Here is a 21,515-nt window from a genome sequence, read left to right as displayed (position 1 = left end):
AGATTCCCTGGGTCAACTGAATCTATGTATATACATTTCGGTATCATCGCTCGCAGCAATCGAGTCTGCTTGCATACCAGACCACGGGTCAATCAACAAGGAACTTATAGAACAGAAGAGACATAATTCTCCTCGAGCTTCCTGACTTCACGTTTGAAAGCTTCAACCTCTTTCCAGCAATCGAGCGGCTTCCGGTCGTTGAGTCGTAGGCAGGAGATGACATCTTGTCGGCTAAAATGGGTACAACGAGCATATGTTAGCCAGAGAGGAACTAGAGTGTAATGATACTCTTGTTGCGAGAATTAGAGCGACTTACGCAGTCTCAACCTCTGTAGGTAACTGGGTCAGAGTCTTTCTCTGCCCCAAAGTTTGTTTCAGCTTTTCAATCTCTTGTCGAACCTTTTCTGACGTTTGCCCTTTTCGCGACTTTTCGGCTTCGGACTCGCTCGAGAAGAGTTCTTTAGGTGATACTGAGAGGATGGAGGAGGATGAAGAATCAGAGTCGGGAGAGGAAGAAGCCTCGGCGATCTTTTTCCGGAGCTCGTCTAGGGTTTTCTGTTCATGCGCTTTGAGCTTCTCGAGTTCTGCGGCTACTCGTTGAGCGATGTGTAGTTCGAGAGATTTGGCGCGGGTGGAATTGGTCTGTTTGGTGAGCTTGTTAGTCTGGCCGAGTCTCGAATACAAAGATTTCCAAGGGGATAGCCGACGTACTTCTGAAGATGCTTGCAGGGAATCTATCAGTCTAGACGCACATGGTGTTAGTAAAGAGACAGTACTCGATGTCTTCTGAGGCACGTGGCCGGACGACAGGAGGTTTGGTGTTGCCATAGCTGGAACCCATGAACATACTCTTGTGAAAATTGTATGGGTGTATCACTGGTAAAGACATGTTTGGTGGATTGGTCCGTCTTGGACTGTCCTGCTCCCATGTTTGCGAACGGAAGGAAGTTCGGGGGATCTTGTAGGTTGCTTGAGACTGGGATGGCGGATGGTCGGGGCTATATCATGACCGGGGTTTGGTAACAGATTCACCAGAGGGTCAATGTGAAAGCTGGAGAGATTAGATCTCGGGTCGTCGAACACCAGAAACTCGTCCGATGCGATTGTTGAAGCTCTGTCGTGCTGCTTCTTTGGTCGCTGAAGGTCGGCGGAAGCAATTTTCTTGAAGGAGAAGGTACGGCGAGCTCCCTCAGAACGTGCTCCTTCCGCAATGCGAACGTATAATGGTCACGTGCTTGTCGGTGTTGTCTATCCTTCTCGTCAGTCTCTCACCATCTTTCGTCCATGTCTCTACCATGTCCACTGGCCGATTATATTCTGCTCTTTCAACTTGATCTAAGCCTCTTTTCCCTTCGATCACTGTATAATTGCACAATTTTCCCATGAGAATACCATCTCTACCCCTGTCTTTCCATGGCACTGAATGATTCTCTTCCAGCTCTCATCTCCGGCAACTCCTGCACCTTTTTCACTACTCTTGCTGGACTTCCCATTGCCACACTCCAGGACTCAATGTCCCTGGAGACCACCGAGCCTGCACCTATCGTGACACCCTTCCCTATTGTGACTCCTGGAAGGATGATGGTACCCCCACCAATCCAACAGTCATTCCCAATCACCACTGGTCGGGCAAATTCGATGTTTTCTCGTCGTGAGTATACTTCTGTCTCATGAGTCGCGGCAAAGATCGATACGTTTGGTCCAAACATGACCCGGTCGCCAATGGTGACAAGTGAGCAATCCAGAATGACAAGACTGCGCGAGTTTACATGAGTGGCAAGAAGCAGGATTCGATGACTGGTGCTACGCACTTCATACCCGAGTAGAATCTTTCCCCCAAGGAGACGTTACAGCCGTAGTCAAGATAAAATGGTGGCTCGAGGAAGGCATCCTGTCCCACCCTGCCTAGGATCTCCTTGAGCCGTTCATACCTGACATTGCCTGCATCTGTCATGGTAAAGTCGGGGTCGTCAAGGCCAGGGCACTCGGTGTTGTAGCGATGACACCATTTCCGAGCTTTCCAGCGAGCTGCTTCGAGTTCGGGGACTAATGAATTGTATCTGTGGATCGTTAGTCACGGATCACCTCCAGCCTGGGACGCCTTGAGGCAAAAGTAGCGAAGCGTGTACTCACAACATGCCCGAGATCATCTTTTCATATTCATCACCTGTAGGAACATGGGCAAGTCCCTTCGACTGCTGTATCAAGGCTTGGTTCTTCTCCTGTGCCGCCATGGCGACTTGGTCTGCAGCTTGAACAAGTTTTCAGATCTAATTGAGATTATTGCAATATAAGGATGGATGTCGACACTCAAAAGATTCTCGGTGAAGGATATAAATCAACTTCAGATCATCTAAATTATGTTTCTTGGTGGAAAGCGACTGAATCTGTCCCAACCCGCTGTTCATTTGCGGGATAAACTCAAATAGGACATCTCCCCAACCGTTCGCAGTCAGACAAAAGTTGTTTCCAACGTAACATCTGGTAGAAATATCCTCACCAAAGGACTTGGCTCTCATCATTACACAGTGGCTTTTTCATAATGAACGACTCCACCATGGCTTTCAATGTAGGCGTGATTGACGTTTTACCGAAGATTCCGCCGATTTGGAGAGATCCAATTTTCATGAACGAGTCTAGCTATGGACGGCCATCCCGCATGATTTTAATGCTATTGTTGGTGCTAGTCTATCTCAACTCTAACTAAACGTCATTTCCACTATCTGGGAATACCTTCTTTCCGTGAATACCAAGATCCTCCTTGAATCTTTGACCGCCCACATATATCGGTTTGCAGTCTTGCAGAACGAAAAGCATCCGAGCCCACTGGGTGGGACTGGGGTTTTTCCAAGCATGGTTGGTTCCCCTCTGCACGGCAACATCTCCAGGTTTCATAAGGGTGGTGCTTCCGTCATCAAGCTCCATGATGACTTCCCCTGCAATGACGACCCCATAGTCGAGACTTTGGGTCCGATGCATTGCAGGCTGGTTGCCAGGCCCGATGTCAACCAAGCGGCAAACAGTGCCGTTCGGCTTGACAATCGCTAGGTTGCCAGAATTCTCATAGTCTTGGTGCAGCTTCACGTCGACGTCTTCACTCAACTCCACAGGCATGCTAGCTGTGGTGTAGGCGAGATGATGATGGGTAGTTATTCCTGGATATTCTTTGCCAGGGGATTTGTAGGAACTTAAAACCTTTGCTGTGCCGTCTGGGTTGTGCGCTGTGATATGGATAGTGGGGTTTGGCAGGTTGGTCTCGGGGTGAACATCGGGAACGGCCATGGTGTAAGATGGTGATCGACGATACTGGTTTCAGCCTGGAAGAAGACGTCGGGAATGGTATTGATGAAGCTGATGACACCACGCTTGTGTGAAATAAGTCATGTTTTATAGGGGAATACTGAACCAAACGAGAGGGACAAGAGAATACCCATCGAAACTGGAACGCCGGTCGGCACCCACATACCAAAACAACGTACATACGGCATAGATACTGTGTTTCCCGTCTGTTATCAATGTGGAGCTTCAGAGTCCAGGGCAGGATGCGCAGACGGAGTGAAGGCGGAAAATATATATTACACGGAAAACTACTCCAAAAGTCTTACCCTCACACTTGTCTACCTAAAATCCACTGCCGTTCCTGGACCTGAGTCGCTCGTCGTTTACCTGAGCAGTCGCTAAACGATCCTGAGCAAGCTGGCGGAGACCCTGAGTACGCCTGAGCGCTTAGAGGCGCGGTCTCGATGCCGTCCTCGCCTCTCTACAGAATACAGGCTGAGGCCTCGAACGATTCGACCTAAGATACCCCTTTATCGGAAGGTATGGGACCAACGCCAAGTACATGCCTCCAGATCAAGCTCATATGTACTCAACGAATGCTAGAGTATTACTGGGCCACAAGTATGCTGTCGCTGGATGGGTCGATCGAGCGCCTGTTTGCCAGACCGCTCGCTCAACCCCCACCTAGCATTCATTGCTAAACATTATGACAATCTTGGAACCAACCTGCTTAGAGTGGCGACTCGATTTTCGAAAACAGAAACAATAAGGGATCAGATTTTAAGATGCAGTACCACGAGTACTTGTGAAAGTTCAGTTCAGAATTCGGATCCACGAACCAATGGCGATCGAGCGGTCCGAACATCCAATTAACCCGCCAGCTGGGTCGCTTTACGGTACCAGAGGCCAATGAAGTATGTCGGCAGTAACTTGATCTAGCATAACACGCTTTTGGACGGATAGAGATCTACGTCCAGGATCGACCCATGGCAGCCGCCTTTTCATGTCCGGTCCCTGAGGTAAGTCGAAATACGGAGCAACAATGCAATGACAAGGCGATGCTAGTCCCCAGATTCTCCGCATCGTGGAGCTTGATCATCGTTTCGGTGGCATGCTTAAGAAGTTGTGCCCCGGCATCGCTTAAGAGCAGCCGTGTGCATGAGGGAAGTAATTTCTATATAAGCCCAGCACCACGTTCGGGTAAAGCCAGGGGTGCTAATCAGATCGATTGTTCTGATACCTATCTTGAGCTAGGCTTCAAGTGCTCCATACTCTCGTCAACATGTCCGCCCCTTTCCACAAAACTGAAATCCTTGATGATGATGCCGTGGAAAAGCAAACCGGTGTCGAAGTCGAGGTCGCTACGACTCGGAGGTCCCAAGAGAAACCTGGAGACGAAATTGTTGATCCTGACTTTACACCCGAGGACTGGAAGAGGATCAAGCGTCAAATCGACAGACGGCTCGTGGTGACATGTGGTGTTCTATATGTCATCAGTGTCATGGATCGAAATAACGTTGGTGCTGCAGCGATTGCAGGGTTGACAGTTGATCTGGAGCTCAATGTTGGATATCGTTATGTAAGTTCCAACTTCAACTTATCCGTTCACCCTTCGCTTACTCACTACGGGACAGTCCATTGTTGTGTTGACCTTTTTCGCGACTTACTGCGTCTTCCAAGCCCCGGGAACTCTTCTTTGTCGGGCCATTGGGCCCCGATACTTCCTTGCGGGCACAACAGTGGCTTTTGGATTCGTCATGGTACGGGATACTTACTTGCCATCTCCTTCAATTTCAGTCTTTCGAGAGATTTGCTGATTCCTTTTCAGATTGGATTCGGTTTCCCTCAGACATGGACCGCTCTGGTTGGTCTACGGCTTATTCTAGGGGTCCTAGAGGCAGGGTTCTTCCCAGGTTTGTCCTCTAATGACCTTCATGTGTTATTCAATCTCATAGATATCTGCAGCCTGCGTCTATCTGATTTCCACCTGGTACTCGCGATATGACATGCATAAGCGGTACTCCTTCTTCTACCTCATTGGCTCTTTCGCATCTGGATTTGCGGGAATATTGGCATACGGCCTCATGCAAATGGTCAGTTTGTAAAGAAAGTCATTTCGAAAACCGATTGCTGACGGAAATATCTGTTTAGGATGGCATTGGAGGTCTTGAAGGCTGGAGATGGATTTTCATCATGGAGGGAATCATCACGGTTCTAGTCGGGATCGGAGGATACTTTCTCCTCGTTGACTTTCCTGACAGATCGGCGAAGAAGTCGTGGCGATTCCTGAGCGAAAAGGAACTAGCCTTCGTTAAGGCAAAACTAGCAAAGGATCGAGATGACGTTGAAGCCGAACCTTGGAGTTTCAAGAAGTGGGCTGTTTCAGGCCTTGATCCTAAGGCTTGGGGATTTGCTCTCATCTTCTTCGGCGTTGTGACAAATGCGACAGGGATTGGCTTTTTCCTGCCCATCATCTTGAGACAGAGCATGGGCTATTCTATCGCAGCTGCTCAATGTTTGGTGGCTCCACCATTTGCCTTTGCCGGTGTCGTTATGATGACTACGTCGTGGGTCGGGGACAAATACAGAGTCCGAGGCGCTGTGGTGGCATTTGGAGCCATGCTCTGCGTAGTCGGCTTGCCAATTATGGTACTTGGACTAATCCTGTTCTTCGCGATTTGGTCACTAACCGTAATCCTAGGGATTTGCTCCTTCTGCTGGAGCCCGATACTTTGGTGTATTCTTGACTACTGCGGGCACTCATTCCAATCTCCCGGGCATGATGGCCTACCAGGTATATCTACCCTTCTTTCGCTCCTATCGAGATCAGGCTTCTAACATGTATAAAGGCGAACAATATTCGTGGACAATGGAAACGAGCTTTTTGTTCAGCACTCATGGTCAGCTTTGGAGGGATTGGTGGTGTGGCTGGATCCTTGATCTTCCGATCTCAGGACGCCCCACGGTATGGTCCAGGTTTCTATGGATTGATTGCATGCAACGTCATGATCCTGATCATTGTCTCTATGCTATCAATCTGGTTCAAAATTTGTAACAAGAGGGCAGACAGAGGCGAGATGGTCATTGAAGGCCTGCACGACTTCAGATACACTATCTGAGATTATACGGTGATTAAGTATAACTTCAACGAGTGGTGGACAATGAATCCAGCCACTTCTTGATTGGGTAGATTGTAGGGAGGAGGAAGCATATGCTTCTAGACCACCGAGCGATGAAACCAATCGTGGCAATAAAATGAGCGCACTTCTATTATTTGGCGAGTCGATCCTTAATAAAACTTCCAGACAACCAGTCGTCTTGAAAAGCTAATATCGCAATCGTCATGCTTTGAGTCATGCTGGTCAGAAATTAGCAAAAGTGCCCAGACGCGGGAAATCAAGACGCCCGCATGCAGGGTGACTCTCCCGAGGTCAACCATTGTATTCCACACCACTTTTGAATCCACACTTACCTTACCTTTCTCCACGAAAACTGTACTGGATGCTGTGCAGGTAAAACAGCATGTCCTCATGATGGCTTCGGACTCTACCTCACCTACTGCTACCAAAACATGCTCGTCAAACGGACTCCGCACGAAGCGAGCATCTTTAGCATGCCAGAATTGTCGACAGCACAAGGTCAAGTGCTCGTTGGCTCAGACTGGAGCTCCGTGCCAGCGATGCCGACGAGTTAACGCAGAATGCACAGCTCATCTATCCAAGAGAAGCCGGGAATATCGACAACGAGCAATGAGTCTGGCTCAGCTTCCCGCACCACGACCGCTACTTTTGCCTCGAGGGGTTTCCACAGCGCCAACTTCTGATACCCAGAGTTACGAGAGTATCGTGGCGAACAACCTGTCGACTGCAATTCAACAGGACGCTCAGAATTCACCGACATCTCGCATCCAGGACTCGCAGGATGGAATCGACCTGACACCACATTCTTCCATCCAATTTCAATCAACATACACGCGAAATTCGGACGGCTGTGTCGACCCAACAGAGAGTCCAGAACTTCCATCATATATCAGTCCCACCAAACATATCTTTGACGTCGAAGAAATTGCATATTTGAAAAGCCGTGGAGCCTTGTCAGTCCCACTTCCCGATCTTCGAGACCAGCTACTTCTGGCATTCTTTCTCTACGTCCATCCATTTCTTCCTGTGGTTGATTTTCAAGACGTTTGCGATTCGGTAGAAGGCCGGCCGGGATGTCAAATCAGCCTTTTGCTCTTCCAGGCCATCATGTTTGCAGGGACTGCGTTCGTTGACCTACAACTTCTTCTGGACGCAGGATTTGAAAATCGACTGGCAGCACGAGCGTACTTCTTTCGAAAAATAAAGGTCAGTGACGGAAAATGTAAACACGCCGTGTGAGGAATATGATGCTAAAATTAGTACTATCTAGCTCCTCTATGATTTCGAGTACGAGTCTGATCGGGTTGTGATGATACAAGCGACTCTGCTGCACGCATGGTGGTGGGAGTCGACCAACGACCAGCAAGACCCTTGGTACTGGCTAGGTATCATACTTACTCTCGCCACAGGTATGGGTCTAAACCATGCCGAGGGATACGCCTCGATAGACGAAAAGACCTGTCGACTATGGAGACGACTTTGGTGGACGATCGTGAGTCGCGATCGGCTTACTGCCATCACAACCCGCAAACCTCTCCGTATTCCAGACGAAGACCTGAACCTCGAACCTCTAAAGTTCCAAGATTTTGACACCAAGCCTCTAGATACGCGGATCCCTGCGCTTCGAAACTGTCCCCTGGCGACGGACTGCGTGAGCAAAGTCATGCTGGCTGACATGTTCATGTCCAAATTACAGCTGTTGTTGATCATAGGCCGGGCTATTGTGTCGTCTTATGCCTTGCAACGGTTCGCGGTGTCGACATCCGAATGGGCCATTTACTACAAACCCAAGAGGAAATGCGACCTCGATCTGACCATGTTCAATCAGATACGCGACGAACTTGACCATTGGTCTAGTACGCGCAATAGCTATTGTCGGATCAAGTACCATGAAGACAACGGCAGCGACGACATGTCACGAACCAACCTCCGCATTCACGCAGCATCACTAGAACTGCTACACATGATGGCGGTGGAGATTCTGAACCGACCATTAACGTCGCCTCGACAGGGAAGATGCAAGGATGATCAAGACAGACTACAAGACGGCATTACCTCGACGGCGATCGCCACCGTCAGCAGAGCCATGTCCGAAATGTCCGGTCTACTACAAAAACTCCGAGAACAGGACCTATTGTGTAAGATTCCACCAGTGTCAGTAAGTTTCATCATGACGGCGATGGCCTCGCTATTTGTAGACATCAGGATGGCACGAAAACAGCCCAACGATTTGCCCAACCACCAGTATCACGAGTGTATCCGGTCACTGCTGGCTATTCGAGGAATTTGGCCCATCACAAGCGGTGCATGCACTATGATCAAGGCAATGGAATCCAACTCTCAGATCTGGTATGCGAGAAACCTGAAAATGCTGGCTGAGCCAGTCAACCGGACTGCGGATGAGCGTTTTCAAGAAGCTCATAGAGATGACGACGACGACCGCATGTCCACTACAGCCTCGTCTGAAGATGGGTATCAACAGGGACGACGTCTCCAGAAACAGCAACAGCATCAGCAGAATAATCAGCCTGGACAGGATATTTCTCAACATACTTCTACTCTCGAAGGATCTATGGAAATCGGACCAGGAAACTCGCAGCCGCAGTGTACGACGACGACGACGACAACGACGGCCACAACTCTGGCGGTGGGTGATAATAACACCTACGGTGAAAACATGGACCTCGACACAGCCGCCGCCGCAGCAGCTTGTTTTGAATCGCTATATCCTTTCCCTCTGTTATCAGCAGACTTTGACCTTCTCGACACCAATCAATGTCCTGAGCTCTTCCTGGGCTACAGTGACGGACCGTTTGAAGGGGGCATGGGGCTAGGCAACGAGGCCGCAGGTAGTATTTGGCCTTCATCACCTGGGGTTACTAGTGCTGTAGGGCTAACGACGTCGAACGGGCGAAGCTGGACTTGAAAGACGCGGATGCGGGTGCCTTGAAAGGGTGTATCGCAATTTTGAGGGATTCTGTCTATGTCTATGGCCTAGAATCTAGAAGGCATAGACAGAATTGGATAACAGAAAGATAGACACAATGGCCTGAGGATGGGCCATTCCACGTCGTGACACCTCGATCAGCATTGCACTTTGTCCATGCGTGTGAAAACCTCTGGGGTCCCCGGGGCCTACCCCAGCATCAGAGACTCGCATACGATGGCGCGAAAATATGTTCCGAAGACCGCACACGTAGTACGTGGTTCGGCGTCAAGAGTGTCGGTTCGATCCGCAGACATTGTATTCCGAAGATAGGTTGACAGAACTATGATTGGTCTCATGTCTCCGTGAGGATCGGCAACATGGAATTCGATAGGTCATTCGGACCGGGGTATACGAGAGCAGCCAAGGGGCATTCGTCTGCGTGTATGCGTACTATATTATAAGCCGAATCGCGTGACCAGGCGTGCATAAGGCGACGCACGATGCCGTTATCGGTTTGACAATCGGACGGAATGCGGGGAACGGGATCTCCAGTCGCGTTCGATTCGTTACAAGAATGCCGGGTACCGAGTCTAACAGATGCGCATAGAGGCTAATACCTAGCACACTGTGATGCCCGAGTGAACCACAACGAATTCTGGGTAGAGTTGTCCATCTATCCGCTTCATCTAGGATAATGGTGGTTACTCGCTCGGAAATGGTGCACTATCGGGTATCTGACCCCGAAGTGAGTGGAGTGATGGTAATGCATTTTCCGCGATACTTTGTCATCATTCAGATGCATTGGCGACAAGACCACATTTTAATTGATCGAGTCTGCCGGTCACAAGGAGCGAGTGGTCTCGGTAATATGCCACATCATCTTCTGTCGGAGTTGGAATTGCGTTTGCTCACCCTCTAGAGACGGGAATTCTAGATGTGAAAGTCTAGAGCCTGGGAATATCGTCCATGGGAAGTGAGTAAGTCATGCTTCCAGCTTGACCGATGTCATCATGAGATCGCGATCAGAAGTACAATCGGCTTTCTGCAGCCGCATCTGGTGTCTGCCTGTTGGTCGGCTCTGTTAATACCAATTTGCCGTCCCGTTGGCGTGAGATGTTGTTGCGTGGTTGACTGTGTCGAAGTCAAAGATTGGTCGAACAAGCCGGCCGTGTGTTGACTTGCGATGAGGAGATGGTGGGCAAAATGATCACGCCCTCCCAATGGCAATCAATCCAACGACAAAGCCTTGCCCTCCCACTTCTCACGTTCAACGGCGGCAAAGTTCTCCAAGCTTCCAAAAGCCAGGACAAGAAACCCGAGATCCTCTCGATCAACATCAAAGACCTCCCACCAATTGACTTCGACAAGCTTGACGTCGATCTCACGCGCAGCCAGATATATCGCCGCGACAGCCAGTGCATTTGGTTGATGAGTTAGGTACAGCCATTGCGGAGAGAGAAGTCCTCCGTTCAGATGCTCAAAGACCCTTCGACACAAGGTAGGAGTAGACGCTCCAAGCGCCTGTAGATATGTCAATGCTAGGCCATGAGGTAAAGCAACGTGTGTATCGAAACCCAAACCAGCGAGGATTGTACTCTCGCAGACAAACAGTCGCTGTCGTTCTTTCTCATATGTCCCCTCTGACACAATATACTCGGTCGGGTCTGGTTGATCCGGTGCACCGGATGGATTCAGGGAGATCAGGCATGAAGCCTTGGAGGTAAGGTAGCCGTACACATTGACTATAGATCGAGGGGAGACTGGAGTGGCAGATGATTTTGCGGCAAGGTAGATCGAGGCTGCGGACTGCAATCTAGGGCTGAAATTCTCGCGATCCACAGGCCGAGTGCAGATGAGGAATCGCTGGAGGAGGACGATGGCTTGCGCGATCACTTCTTGAGGGAGGCGCAAGAGAATTCCGGCAACACTGGTCAACTGGGCTTGAGCATATCGAATTGATTGCCCATCTTCGGAATCATAATCTCTGTGTTGGATGAGTTGCTGTGATGTGAGCAGAGGGTTTGTGAGGTGGCCTACAGCCGAAGATATAGGTGCCATCAACGGCAGGTCTCATCTGGGCGATTTAGGATATACACAAGGAATTAGAGATGATGATCGTTGAGATGGTGGTGTGGATGAGGTTTGATTCTGCGCATGTATTACGGTGAAACAGTTGGTACGGCGGAGTATTGGAACGTCTGTGATATCGAAAATCTTCAATGGAAATTCAAGAGGATGAGAGTATATTGTGAGGACGAAACAGGGACATCACATCTCATGATATTTCCACGCATATAGATCTCGTATTGTGCGATTCGGAAAGTCTGGGATTGCTGCGCCTGAATACACACAATTGTTGTTGCTGTTGTCGTTAGTCATGCCACGTTCTACACCGGGCTGCAGGTGAAATTATCCAACCCATTACCAGGGACTTACTCAAGATGTCCCATTCAAATCTCCAGCATCGGCGCACGCACAACTTGTTATTGATCTCAAAACTATTGAATCAAAGGGATACTGCCTCACCGTTCACCCTTGTCAAAGACAGCCTGGAACAGCCCGCAAAACCATTGTTGCGGGAGTACATTCGGAGGGCCAAATTGTCCAAGACCAGTGTCATCTTTCTATCATTCGAAACCTTTACAAAGCCCAAGGATGTCGATTTCTTCGTGGAATGCTACGGCGACAAGAAGTCTGAGACGATATTGAGGGACGTTCAGAAGGTTGTGTCATCAGGCGCAGGGAAAAGTATGTCAGTCCAGGCATGACAGGTAAACCCTTTACTAATCGTGTCTGCCAGGGTTTCTCATCATCATTGACTCATTGACAACGCTATGCTCGAAGCCGCAGACCCCCGGCACTGGTATCAACTTGGTCGAGTTTCTCTCGAACCTGCTCCAGCCGTCACAGCCGCAGCAACAGACGTCTCTCGTGGCAGTCTATCACTTGGATATCCCGACCACAAATGTGTCCAATTCTTTCAACTCATATTCTCCTCCGCCACTCTCGCTACTATCCTATCTGGCAACAACCATCATCAAGCTCCATTCTTTGTCTTTCCTTTTGACGGAAAAGGCGGCAAATGCCAGATCACTTGCGGCACCAGCATTTGGTCTTGGCGAAGAAGTAGAAGGTGTGTTGGTTGGGTTGAAACCAAAGACATGGAGCAATCATAATCTCAAGGTAGAAGAACGAGGGCTAGTTCTCGAGTTGGAACATCGACGGAAGAGTGGACGGGGCGTATTGGAGTGGTATTTCCTGCCGACATGTTCCAATATCTCGTCGAGTGTGGGAGTACAGGCATTTCGCGAGATAGTCACTCTCCTTGATGACCATCCTTTGTTCCGAAAGCCGCAAGAAGAAGATACTTCCGAGCAGGAGCTGACTGGGATGACATTCGAACTTGGTCTGACTGAGCGGCAGAGATTGGAACGCGATGGTGTCGTTCTCCCGTACTTTGACGCACAAAAGGGCGGCGGGGGTGAAGGAGGCAGAATTTTGTATGATATGGGAGTCGAGGATGACTTTGACGAAGAGGAAGATGAGATATGACTGCCGTATCGAGAAGGCTCGCTTGCTAAAGTGATTCGCGATGCAATGTTCGTTTAGAATGCTCGGGCTCGTGCCACTGTTTACCGACACCGGCTCAGAAGAACCTCCACCAAAGGAAGAAGATTATGAAGAAGAATAGTCCCGCATAAGGGCCATACTGTACAACGGTTAGCATATGAAGGCGGGCGGCAAAGATATAGCCATACCTGTTTCAACATCAACTCCCAATTGATGCGCACAGCAGCTTTCCTGTACTTTTTGCTGTCCTCTCGCAGTCTACCGCTCATCTCGCCCATTCTCTCAAGACTGTCTCCGCGGTAGAGAAGGTCCTCGATATTCTTGGTCATGACCTTTGTGACATCTTTGAGCTCGTCGTTCAACTTGTCCAAGTTTGCACTCGCCCTGCTATCTTGATAGGTCTTCTTGGTGCGCTGGATGAAGGTGTCGAATTCGACAAAGGCATAGGGCCGTAAGGTGGTCGAGTGGTACTGTTGCGAAGGGTAGACGGTGGTGAACTCCTGAGCCAGATCGGAGAGGTAGGTAAAGGCGAGTTTTCGAGGATATGACTTGTCGCAGATGCATAGAAAGCAGACACTGTCTTTGATGATGTAGCTATTGTCATGCGATCAGCCCCATGCCTGTATAGATTGTTCTTGCCACATGTCCTCACTGTAAAACGTATTGACCAGACTCAATGCTGGCTTGTTGCTCCGAGTTCCTATTCAGCCTCCGGAAGATCATCTTGGCCTGGGATTTGACCTCTGAGAGTTCTGATTCGACCTGGGCAAGCATGTGAGTCAGGTCATTGGTAGGGCACATGCCTATTGTCTCAATAGAGAGTCATACCTGCTCATCGTCGACTGAGGCAGCGAGCATGAGGCCTAGAGACGCGTCCAATCAGTACCTTGGAAAATGAATAAATGAAACAATAAGGAGGGGTACAATACCATCCAGCCGTGCTATTTGAGTCGATTTCACCATTGTGACTGAGACAATCAGAGACAGTCAGTGAATAAAGTGTGAGTCGCTGCCTGGAAGTGGTGAGTCGCAGTCCGCGGTTCTGGAGAGCATCTGAAGATCTTCTGTCTATATAAACCTGTCCTTTCCCCAATTCCACTTTCTCTCTCGGACCGTATCAACAATCTTCCGACAACTCCACAACAGCCAATCACAGACAGGAGTCCTGTCATCGAAGAAAGATGCCATCCGTTGTCTTTGTCAAGACGTAAGTTCTGTGTCTATCTCTATCTCATCATCTCTTTGTCTCTTGTTCTCTGTCGTCTTCCCCTCTTCATCGGTGAGAATGACCGATCTTGTTTGAGTTCTGCTACTCTATGTTCCAAGCCTTCATCGATCCTACAATGGTCGCTACCATTCACATCGGTCACCGATATGATCTTCATCTCAGATCTGGCAGTTCTCTGCTACTTTTACAGTTGACGGACGCCAGATCGATTTCAGATCAATCGTGATTCCTTGGATGTTTTCCTTTCCCCTACCGGTTGTCTATCTCACTGCTTTGACGGACGCCAAACTATCAACCGTGTCAGTACGGTTGCTTCGTTATTCTGTCAGTTGTTCAACGTCAATCTCCTTTTCCCTACCCCATGGCCCCAGCTACACAAGAAATTTGCCCTCTTTCTATTCTTGACGTCCGCCAAAGTCAAGCCAAAGTCAATGAATTCATTCAGCGGCGGGCGACAATTACAGAATGTCTCACCGTGTCCGTCACCTTTCAACACTCTCCCCTCTGTTTTCAGTAGTCATTCTCAGTGGCGTCAGATTTCCAAGTATTTACTCTCTTCGAGTCACCAATGGCAGTTTTGAATTCTCCTTAACAATTCTTTGGCAACGGGTACTAATATTTCTTTCCTTCAGCGTCGATCCTCCTCAAGTCAAATTCTTCGCCCTAATCTCGCACGAGGACGAGCTCCCGGTCTTCAGGGCCAACGATTGGATCGTCTACGAGAGAGAGTTGACGAACGCCTCGGGACAAAAATTCAAAGCCAACGTTCTTGTTCGTTTTCTGAGAGATGGAAATGGGAAACCGACGACGCCGGATGCGAGTCACCCAGAGCATCTCGAATGGGAATATCACGATTTGACCGGCCAGCTCAACCCGACTGGTCTGGGAAACGTGGGATCATGGGCCAATCTGCAGAATTTGCAGCCAACCTGGAGACCACTGGGACTAGCAGCAGGACCGTCTAACGTGGAGGCTCTGATCCTGCGAGACGTCTTGCACCTGCCGGGAACGAACGTCAACAAGAGTTGGCAGCGCTTTTCTCTGCTCCGTTTCTCAGCCGGCCCTGTCCGCACTCTGGCCCCTGTCCGCACTCTCACGGAGTGTCGGAAGAGATGGACCGACGAGGTCCTGCGGCTCAAGAGGCTACATGCAGAGGAGAGGCAGTTCCGCAATCTGGCTACGCAAGCTGGCTTCTGAGGCGAGGATTTTGGGCTTGTGAGTTGCTTGATGCGCTCATCTCCACTGGGAACGAGGCACAAGTCAACGAGGATGGGGAGGCGTTTTTCCTGTCTTGTTGCTAGCAAGCAAATAGCTACAATACCAAACGCTTCTCCCTGTATTGTGCTCCTCCTTGCTTTGTCTCTGTCGTGTTGTTTGCTCGTTCGCTTGTGAATGCCTGTGAACTCAACGGCTCCCGGACAAGGAAAGCGGTATTTTCTCACTTCCGAGCATCGATGAAGAAGTGGCGGATTCCTTACCATCGATCGCCGTTGAAGAAATCAGAAATTACCCATCTCTTAAAATGATCAACAACGGTAAGATTTCTCACTATCGAACGCTGTTGGAAAAATTACCCATCCCTGAATAGGTAATGAATAACGGTAAGATTCTTACCATCGACCGCCGTTGGAACAATTACTATCTTTAAGAATGATGAATAATGGTAAGATACCTTGCCATCAAACGCTGATGAAGAAAATACCCATCTCTGAAAACAGTGAATGACGGTAAGATTTCTTACTATTGAACGCTGTTGAAAAAATTACCATCTTTATGAATAGTGAATAAGCGTAAGATTTCTTACTATTAAACGCTAATGAAGAAATTACGACTTAGCGGAGCTGCAAAAGTACTAACACAAAGGTATTACCATAGATTCCGCGGAAAAGAAGGGGAGAGAGCGACTCTCAACGTCTTACGTCATAGAAGCTTCTTAATCCACCGTAGGAATTCTCCTGCGCATTAGTACCTTATCTCCACCGTAGCGATAATTCCCTTCTTCTCTATATAAATCGTCATCAATATCACCGTCACCGTCACCGTCACCGTCACCGCCACCTTACCAAAAATCACGACGACAAAATCACCTACTATCATAGCCCCTTCAGGTCTAGATCCGGTCTAGTTGGCCGAGCTCACAAACCTGGTTAATGACATCAGCAATAATTTCGATAATCTCAAAACCAAGACATAAGTAAAGCCCAATATTTTTAGCCAACCAACGACAACTACGAACCTTGCGCCGAAAGACTATCGAAAAGAGTTAGATGAGAATATCTCAAGACTCTGTAAAACCATCGACGAAATCAATTCCTTTCCCATCTCTATTGAACGCTATTGGAAAAATTACTCTCTTCGACAATGGTGAATAACGGTAAGACTTTTTGCCATTAAACGCTGATGAAGAAATTACCTATCTCTGAATTGTGAAAATAGTATGATTACTTGCTATCCAACCCTGACGAGAAACCAGAAATCACCTATCTCTAACCGGGCACAGATGAACAACGGGTGAGTGAGATTTCTGACTATTGAACGCTGTCAATAAGACCAGAAACTACCCACCTCGGAGAACACGACGGATGAGCGTGTAGTTAACGTTTCGTACCATCGAACGCTGTTAAGGAAGTGATTAACTACTATCAGAAACTACCCACCTGCGAACACCGTGAAAGAACGGGTCGGTTTCCCTGCCATCGAACGACAAGCCGTTGACGAACCGATCAGCTAGTTGTCCTCCTCACCTCCGAACACCTCCGAACACCGTGAAAGAACAGGTCGGCTTTCTCGCCATCAAGCGCCCGTCAATAACTGACCACCTGGTTTTATAAATTATACATCTCCGAAGCCTATGAAAGAACAGGTCGGCTTCCTCACCATCGAACACGGTTATAGAAATGATTCACGCGATCATCGATGGGCACTCTACCATCGCTGAGAACTAAATACAGAACACCGTTCAAGACCTGGTCGGAGCCCTCATATTCGAACGCCGTTGAAGATAGGTATGTGTCTGTAACTCATTACCATCGGAATTCATCTATCTCCATCATTGTTAAAAAGGTGGTAAGATTCCTCGTCATCAAACATCGTTACCAGTATCTAAGATCACAAATTTTAGCTACCTACCTCCAACACCGTTAAAGAACAGGTTGGAAATCTCTCCTCCCTCTCGGACGCTGTTGCGAAATGAGTACCAAATATCAGACAGTGCCTATCGCCTATCTCCAACACCACTGAAGAACAGATCGCCCACTATAAGTTCCACGAAGCCGCAGAATCATGCCTTGACCCAATCATATCTCCAGGGTTGTCTGTCCAAGCCTCAAGCTCAAAGTAATCCACATCCAGGAGGTTCGTGTCAAACTCGGAAAGATCTGGAATGTCGCCTTTAGGGAAGAGGTCTAGCATTGCAGGGTCTGAGAAGGGCTGAAATACATCCAGAGTCTGATATTCGAGCTCGGGGGCATCTGGTTGCTGGGAAGGGAAAATATTTGGCGTGCCAGGGAGATATTGCGACCCCTCCAGATGTGATGCTTGCGCTGCAGAGTTTGACAGCGGTCCTCTTACGAATCCATCCGTGGAGATTGGCTGGTTGGTGGAATGACCCGTAGACTCTTGTGCGAATGTTTCGGCTGTAGGTAATTCATGTCAGCGTTCGTCCTCTCCTCCTTCGTGTTCGGAATGTAAAAATATCAGGCGATGTTACCTTCATAGCGATCCGATGGCAAGTCGAGCGAACGTGCTCGCGATCCTCCACTTAAGCCCTCATCGTCTATGTCTAGATTCTTAGGCACTTGATCTGAAACGGGGAGCCCACCTCCTTTCTTCCATAGAACGCCATTGAACTCTAAAATTGATGTGCGGGCGTATCTAGCATTGATCCTGTTGCTAGTAAGTTTTTGGATGTCCACACTCATAGGTTCGCCTTCAAGAACAATGTGACGTCTTCGGTGGATGTTGTACAGACATCCAACGTGCACTCGCTATGCATTAATCAGTTTATCAGCAGCGTAGTAGATCGTGAACGGATTTCATACCAGTAAATCAGCAAATTTCCAGTATGGTGCCATTGCCTTGATGATTTTGATGTTTGCTCTTACGTTGACATGCGCCCGTTGTCTCACAGTTGCATCTGCGCACCACATGAACGGTATTTGAATCGCGCATCCACAATAAGCTGAGTAGGCAACAAACGTCGGCATGTTGGTGAGGTTGGAACTGTGAGCGACAACAGCATTTATCAGCTCAGAAACGGAGCAGGCGTGTTCATATGCAATTTGCGCCGAAGATCTTCGCGCTAATGACCAGTCTTCATCTTCTTTGGTCCAGCAGAAAAGTGGTACGATCGAAGCGTGAAGGGTGCAGAAGCTTTGGTGGTACACCACGTTCAAAAGAAGAATCTTTGGCAACCAAAATGGGTCCGTTGTTGACACACTAGAGGGCGTCAACTTGAGAGACTGTGGTAGATTCCGCCAGTATTTCACTAAACTCTCGTCCAAGACTTGGATTCCCGCGATAATATTGGCGAAATTGGTGTCTGATGATTTGATGCAGGCTATGACAGAAGTCCTGAGAAGAGAATTAGATTCACAGGAAGTAGAAAAGTCAGTCATCACAGACCAAAGAGTCAAAACTTTAACAAGCTCCGCATAAATCCCCCCATTGCTCTCTGACGAGGTGAGTGTTACCGGATTGCTTTCACTGCTGCCCGCTTTGAAGTCTTCCTCGGGCCACGGTAATGGTAAATTCGGTGACAGAGCTATCGGTTCGAAGCTAGACAACTTTCCATTGTCGTGACAGTGCATTAGATAGCATGCCCAGACTCGACAACGACGTGACTCGGCTTCCCATGAATTGTCCATATTGGTTGAATCCGACCCGAGACCCATTACTGTGAACATTTGATATGCAATACCTTAGAGATGTTTAGTTAGGATATTCTTTTGTGCATGACAGATGGGCAATACCAAAGTATAGATATGTATTCCTCCAAGAGCCCTGGCTATGCCAAAGAAGAGCCAGACAGAGAAACGTGACAGCGGTGTCATCAGAGAATTCCTCAACTTCTCGGAACGCCATCTGAGCAGCCTTCTGGGCCCAGACTTGAACGAAACCATGGTCATTCAGAAAGCCTTTGCCATTTTCATCACGGTAGAAACTATCAAGATTCTGTCAGTGGCCGATGTTCCAAAGGCAATCACCAGTAAAGGGTACGACTTACTTGGCACCCCAGGCGCAAAAACTCAGAACTGTATGTGGACGAGCTGTACCCGCATCAAGCGATGCAATGAACTTTCCCTTATGCGACATGAGAGGAGCATTGTAAGCAGTGTTGAAATACACTTCAACCAGTGTCGACACCAAAGACTTTGGCATATCTAAATATTGCTCCTCCGTTAAGGGGGCTGGAACAGACGGAGTCTTCACGGCAAACATTTCGTGTTCATTTGATGTCTCTTCCGTATAGGCTGGCTTTGAGGTCCATGACGCCTGGGACGAGAGTGAATGGCCGTCTTCAAAGGCCGCCGCCAGCTGGCGGTGCGCATTCCTCGGCAACCGTGCAGGTGGCGGGTTTGCATAAACGCAATCATGCTTAAGTCTAGAGCACCGCTTGCATACAGGTCTCTCGCCCGAACAGCGAATCTAAGCAGTGTCAGTCTTTTCTCTTTCGATTTCTGGAGATGTTGGACAACTCAAGAATACTTTTTGGCTCTTGCAGATACTACATGCCCTTCTGGGACGTCCAGATTTAGAGCTCATGTTCCAACGTTCAATGTCACTCGATTCTAGCGGAGAAGTGAATCGCTCCACTAAGGCCTTTCTTGTACACTAAATAAAACCCAACCTGGGTAAGTTTGGACACGTGCTGGAGCAGAGGTTTTGATGACGCGGGAAAGTGACACGGAAAATGGGGAATGGTGGGGAAGTCCAGACATTTCTATGCAACCAGACTATCAGAGAGACCCACTGCTAAGTTCATGTCTATCACATGTCTATCACTAGTCTAGCTTGGACTGACCAAGGGCCGTCTTGGTTTGGCATCTGATGATGTTCATAGGTAATTCGCTGCTGTGCCATCAAGCAGCTGTTGTTTTCACACCGGCGAACTACCTCTATCTGTCAAGCACGACTTTATTGACCTGTTGGTTCAAATTTTGAGCTTTTGCGACCACCTTCGGATGCGCTCTCCATAAATATACATTGGGATGGTCGTTAGGAAGAAACCGCCGACGATCAACAACAGCCAACCCCCAACCTAAGAGATATGAGCGGCGATCAAGTGGAAAGTTGATGACACGTACCTGAAGATATCCGTTCAATTCGATCCATGGGACCACTGCAAAGCTCACACCAAAACTAATGGTGTTTTTGAGGGCAGTCAGAATGGTCATGGTCTCTCCGGCAAGAGGTCGATAGCAATCAACAACATAGGCCATGGCTGTACATGGTACCGAGATCACGATTCCCCACATGATCCCCGATGCGACGATTGGGATCATTGGATGAAGATGCTTTTCAATACCAGCTCCCCACATTATTGTAGCGATGGGTAGAAAGATAACACCTGGGATCAAACACCACAAACGGAACTCTGGAGTAAAGTAGCCACCCCGGCGCTTGGTGATGAAAGCGACAATCCAATCACTCAGCGCGCCACCCGCTACGGCCCCAAGGCAACCGCACACGACGTACTGTGACCTTGGCGTTAAACGACTGAATAAAGGTCGAAAATTCAAACACTGTACTTACCGAGATATTGATATTGCCTGTCGCAAGTGGACTGAATCCATAAAGTATTGGGAATGCAGTAGCGTTTGCAGTGATCTCCAGAATAAGTGCTCCCAAGCAGGCCCCGTAGAGGAAAGATCCCCACACGACTGCTGGATATTGTAGAGTGAGAAACGGGCGCCACCACAACCACCAAATAGACTGTGACCTACTTGCATGTTGAGCATCGCCTCCGAAATTTGGATTCTGGGCTCAGAATGCACTCACCTATCGTACCAGCCAAATAATGATAATGATGCCGTCCAATTAGTCTGACCGCGAGCCCGGATTTCTTCTAGCTGAGTAGGATCCATGCCCTCGCCTCCCTCTGTGTCTTCGGGTCGGATGAAGTTGGTCTCTGCTGCGAAGAGAATCACCAGCACTAGAAGAAAGCCGACAAGAATCACATTGACCCAGAGTACGAAATGCCAGTCTGGCCTTGAGTTGTATATCAGCCCTGCAAAGGTCCCTGATATACCCGATCCCGTGGAAAAGACCCATACGTAGAGACCCATCCAGAGGCCTCTCTCGTGCAGGAAGAAGAGATCTCCCACCACCGTTGGGCCGAGGGCCTCGGCGGCGCTGGCCCCAAAGCCTT

General features: G+C 48.8%; 8 protein-coding genes across 9 annotated transcripts; 3 read left to right on the top strand and 5 right to left on the bottom strand.

Annotated features, from left to right (window-relative positions):
- Positions 1–104: 104 nt before the first annotated feature.
- On the bottom strand, positions 105–929 carry PV10_06029 (uncharacterized protein; the record flags this gene model as incomplete). The annotated part of the gene is made up of 4 exons (XM_016370776.1): positions 105–231; positions 317–642; positions 712–742; positions 850–929. 4 exons carry the CDS (start codon positions 927–929, stop codon positions 105–107), a joined length of 564 nt encoding a protein of 187 aa, XP_016223069.1.
- A 468-nt stretch (positions 930–1,397) lies between these two features.
- On the bottom strand, positions 1,398–2,234 carry PV10_06028 (uncharacterized protein; the record flags this gene model as incomplete). Its single annotated transcript, XM_016370775.1, has 3 exons — positions 1,398–1,755; positions 1,812–2,060; positions 2,134–2,234. 3 exons carry the CDS (start codon positions 2,232–2,234, stop codon positions 1,398–1,400), a joined length of 708 nt encoding a protein of 235 aa, XP_016223068.1.
- Positions 2,235–6,812: 4,578 nt separating this feature from the next.
- PV10_06027 (uncharacterized protein) lies at positions 6,813–9,345 on the top strand (the record flags this gene model as incomplete). Its single annotated transcript, XM_016370774.1, has 2 exons — positions 6,813–7,625; positions 7,690–9,345. 2 exons carry the CDS (start codon positions 6,813–6,815, stop codon positions 9,343–9,345), a joined length of 2,469 nt encoding a protein of 822 aa, XP_016223067.1.
- On the bottom strand, positions 8,968–11,436 carry PV10_06026 (uncharacterized protein). The gene has a single exon (XM_016370773.1). It carries the CDS (start codon positions 11,404–11,406, stop codon positions 10,576–10,578), a length of 831 nt encoding a protein of 276 aa, XP_016223066.1. The 5' UTR covers positions 11,407–11,436; the 3' UTR covers positions 8,968–10,575.
- Positions 11,437–11,604: 168 nt separating this feature from the next.
- On the top strand, positions 11,605–12,985 carry PV10_06025 (uncharacterized protein). Its single transcript, XM_016370772.1, has 2 exons — positions 11,605–12,096; positions 12,149–12,985. The coding sequence occupies exons 1-2, from the start codon at positions 11,790–11,792 to the stop codon at positions 12,898–12,900; spliced, it is 1,059 nt and encodes a 352-aa protein (XP_016223065.1). The 5' UTR covers positions 11,605–11,789; the 3' UTR covers positions 12,901–12,985.
- PV10_06024 lies at positions 11,840–13,955 on the bottom strand. Of its 2 annotated transcripts, XM_016370770.1 has the most exons (5): positions 13,848–13,955; positions 13,747–13,781; positions 13,571–13,680; positions 13,107–13,512; positions 11,840–13,057 (listed from the first exon to the last, which is right to left on the bottom strand). In XM_016370770.1, the coding sequence occupies exons 1-5, from the start codon at positions 13,879–13,881 to the stop codon at positions 12,995–12,997; spliced, it is 648 nt and encodes a 215-aa protein (XP_016223063.1). In that variant the 5' UTR covers positions 13,882–13,955; the 3' UTR covers positions 11,840–12,994. The 2 variants fall into 2 exon arrangements, with proteins under 2 accessions (XP_016223063.1, XP_016223064.1); XM_016370771.1 differs by having other exon boundaries at positions 13,571–13,781.
- Positions 13,956–14,138: 183 nt separating this feature from the next.
- On the top strand, positions 14,139–15,485 carry PV10_06023 (uncharacterized protein). The gene is made up of 2 exons (XM_016370769.1): positions 14,139–14,470; positions 14,779–15,485. The coding sequence occupies exons 1-2, from the start codon at positions 14,381–14,383 to the stop codon at positions 15,109–15,111; spliced, it is 423 nt and encodes a 140-aa protein (XP_016223062.1). The 5' UTR covers positions 14,139–14,380; the 3' UTR covers positions 15,112–15,485.
- A 1,825-nt stretch (positions 15,486–17,310) lies between these two features.
- Positions 17,311–19,525, bottom strand: PV10_06022 (uncharacterized protein; the record flags this gene model as incomplete). Its single annotated transcript, XM_016370768.1, has 6 exons — positions 17,311–17,781; positions 17,856–18,132; positions 18,187–18,718; positions 18,770–19,064; positions 19,117–19,307; positions 19,371–19,525. The coding sequence occupies 6 exons, from the start codon at positions 19,523–19,525 to the stop codon at positions 17,402–17,404; spliced, it is 1,830 nt and encodes a 609-aa protein (XP_016223061.1). The 3' UTR covers positions 17,311–17,401.
- Positions 19,526–21,515: the final 1,990 nt, after the last annotated feature.

This window comes from Exophiala mesophila (genome assembly GCF_000836275.1).
Source record: "Exophiala mesophila strain CBS 40295 unplaced genomic scaffold supercont1.4, whole genome shotgun sequence".
NCBI classification, from domain to species: domain Eukaryota; kingdom Fungi; phylum Ascomycota; class Eurotiomycetes; order Chaetothyriales; family Herpotrichiellaceae; genus Exophiala; species Exophiala mesophila.
This window is presented reverse-complemented; position numbering and strand designations above follow the sequence as displayed.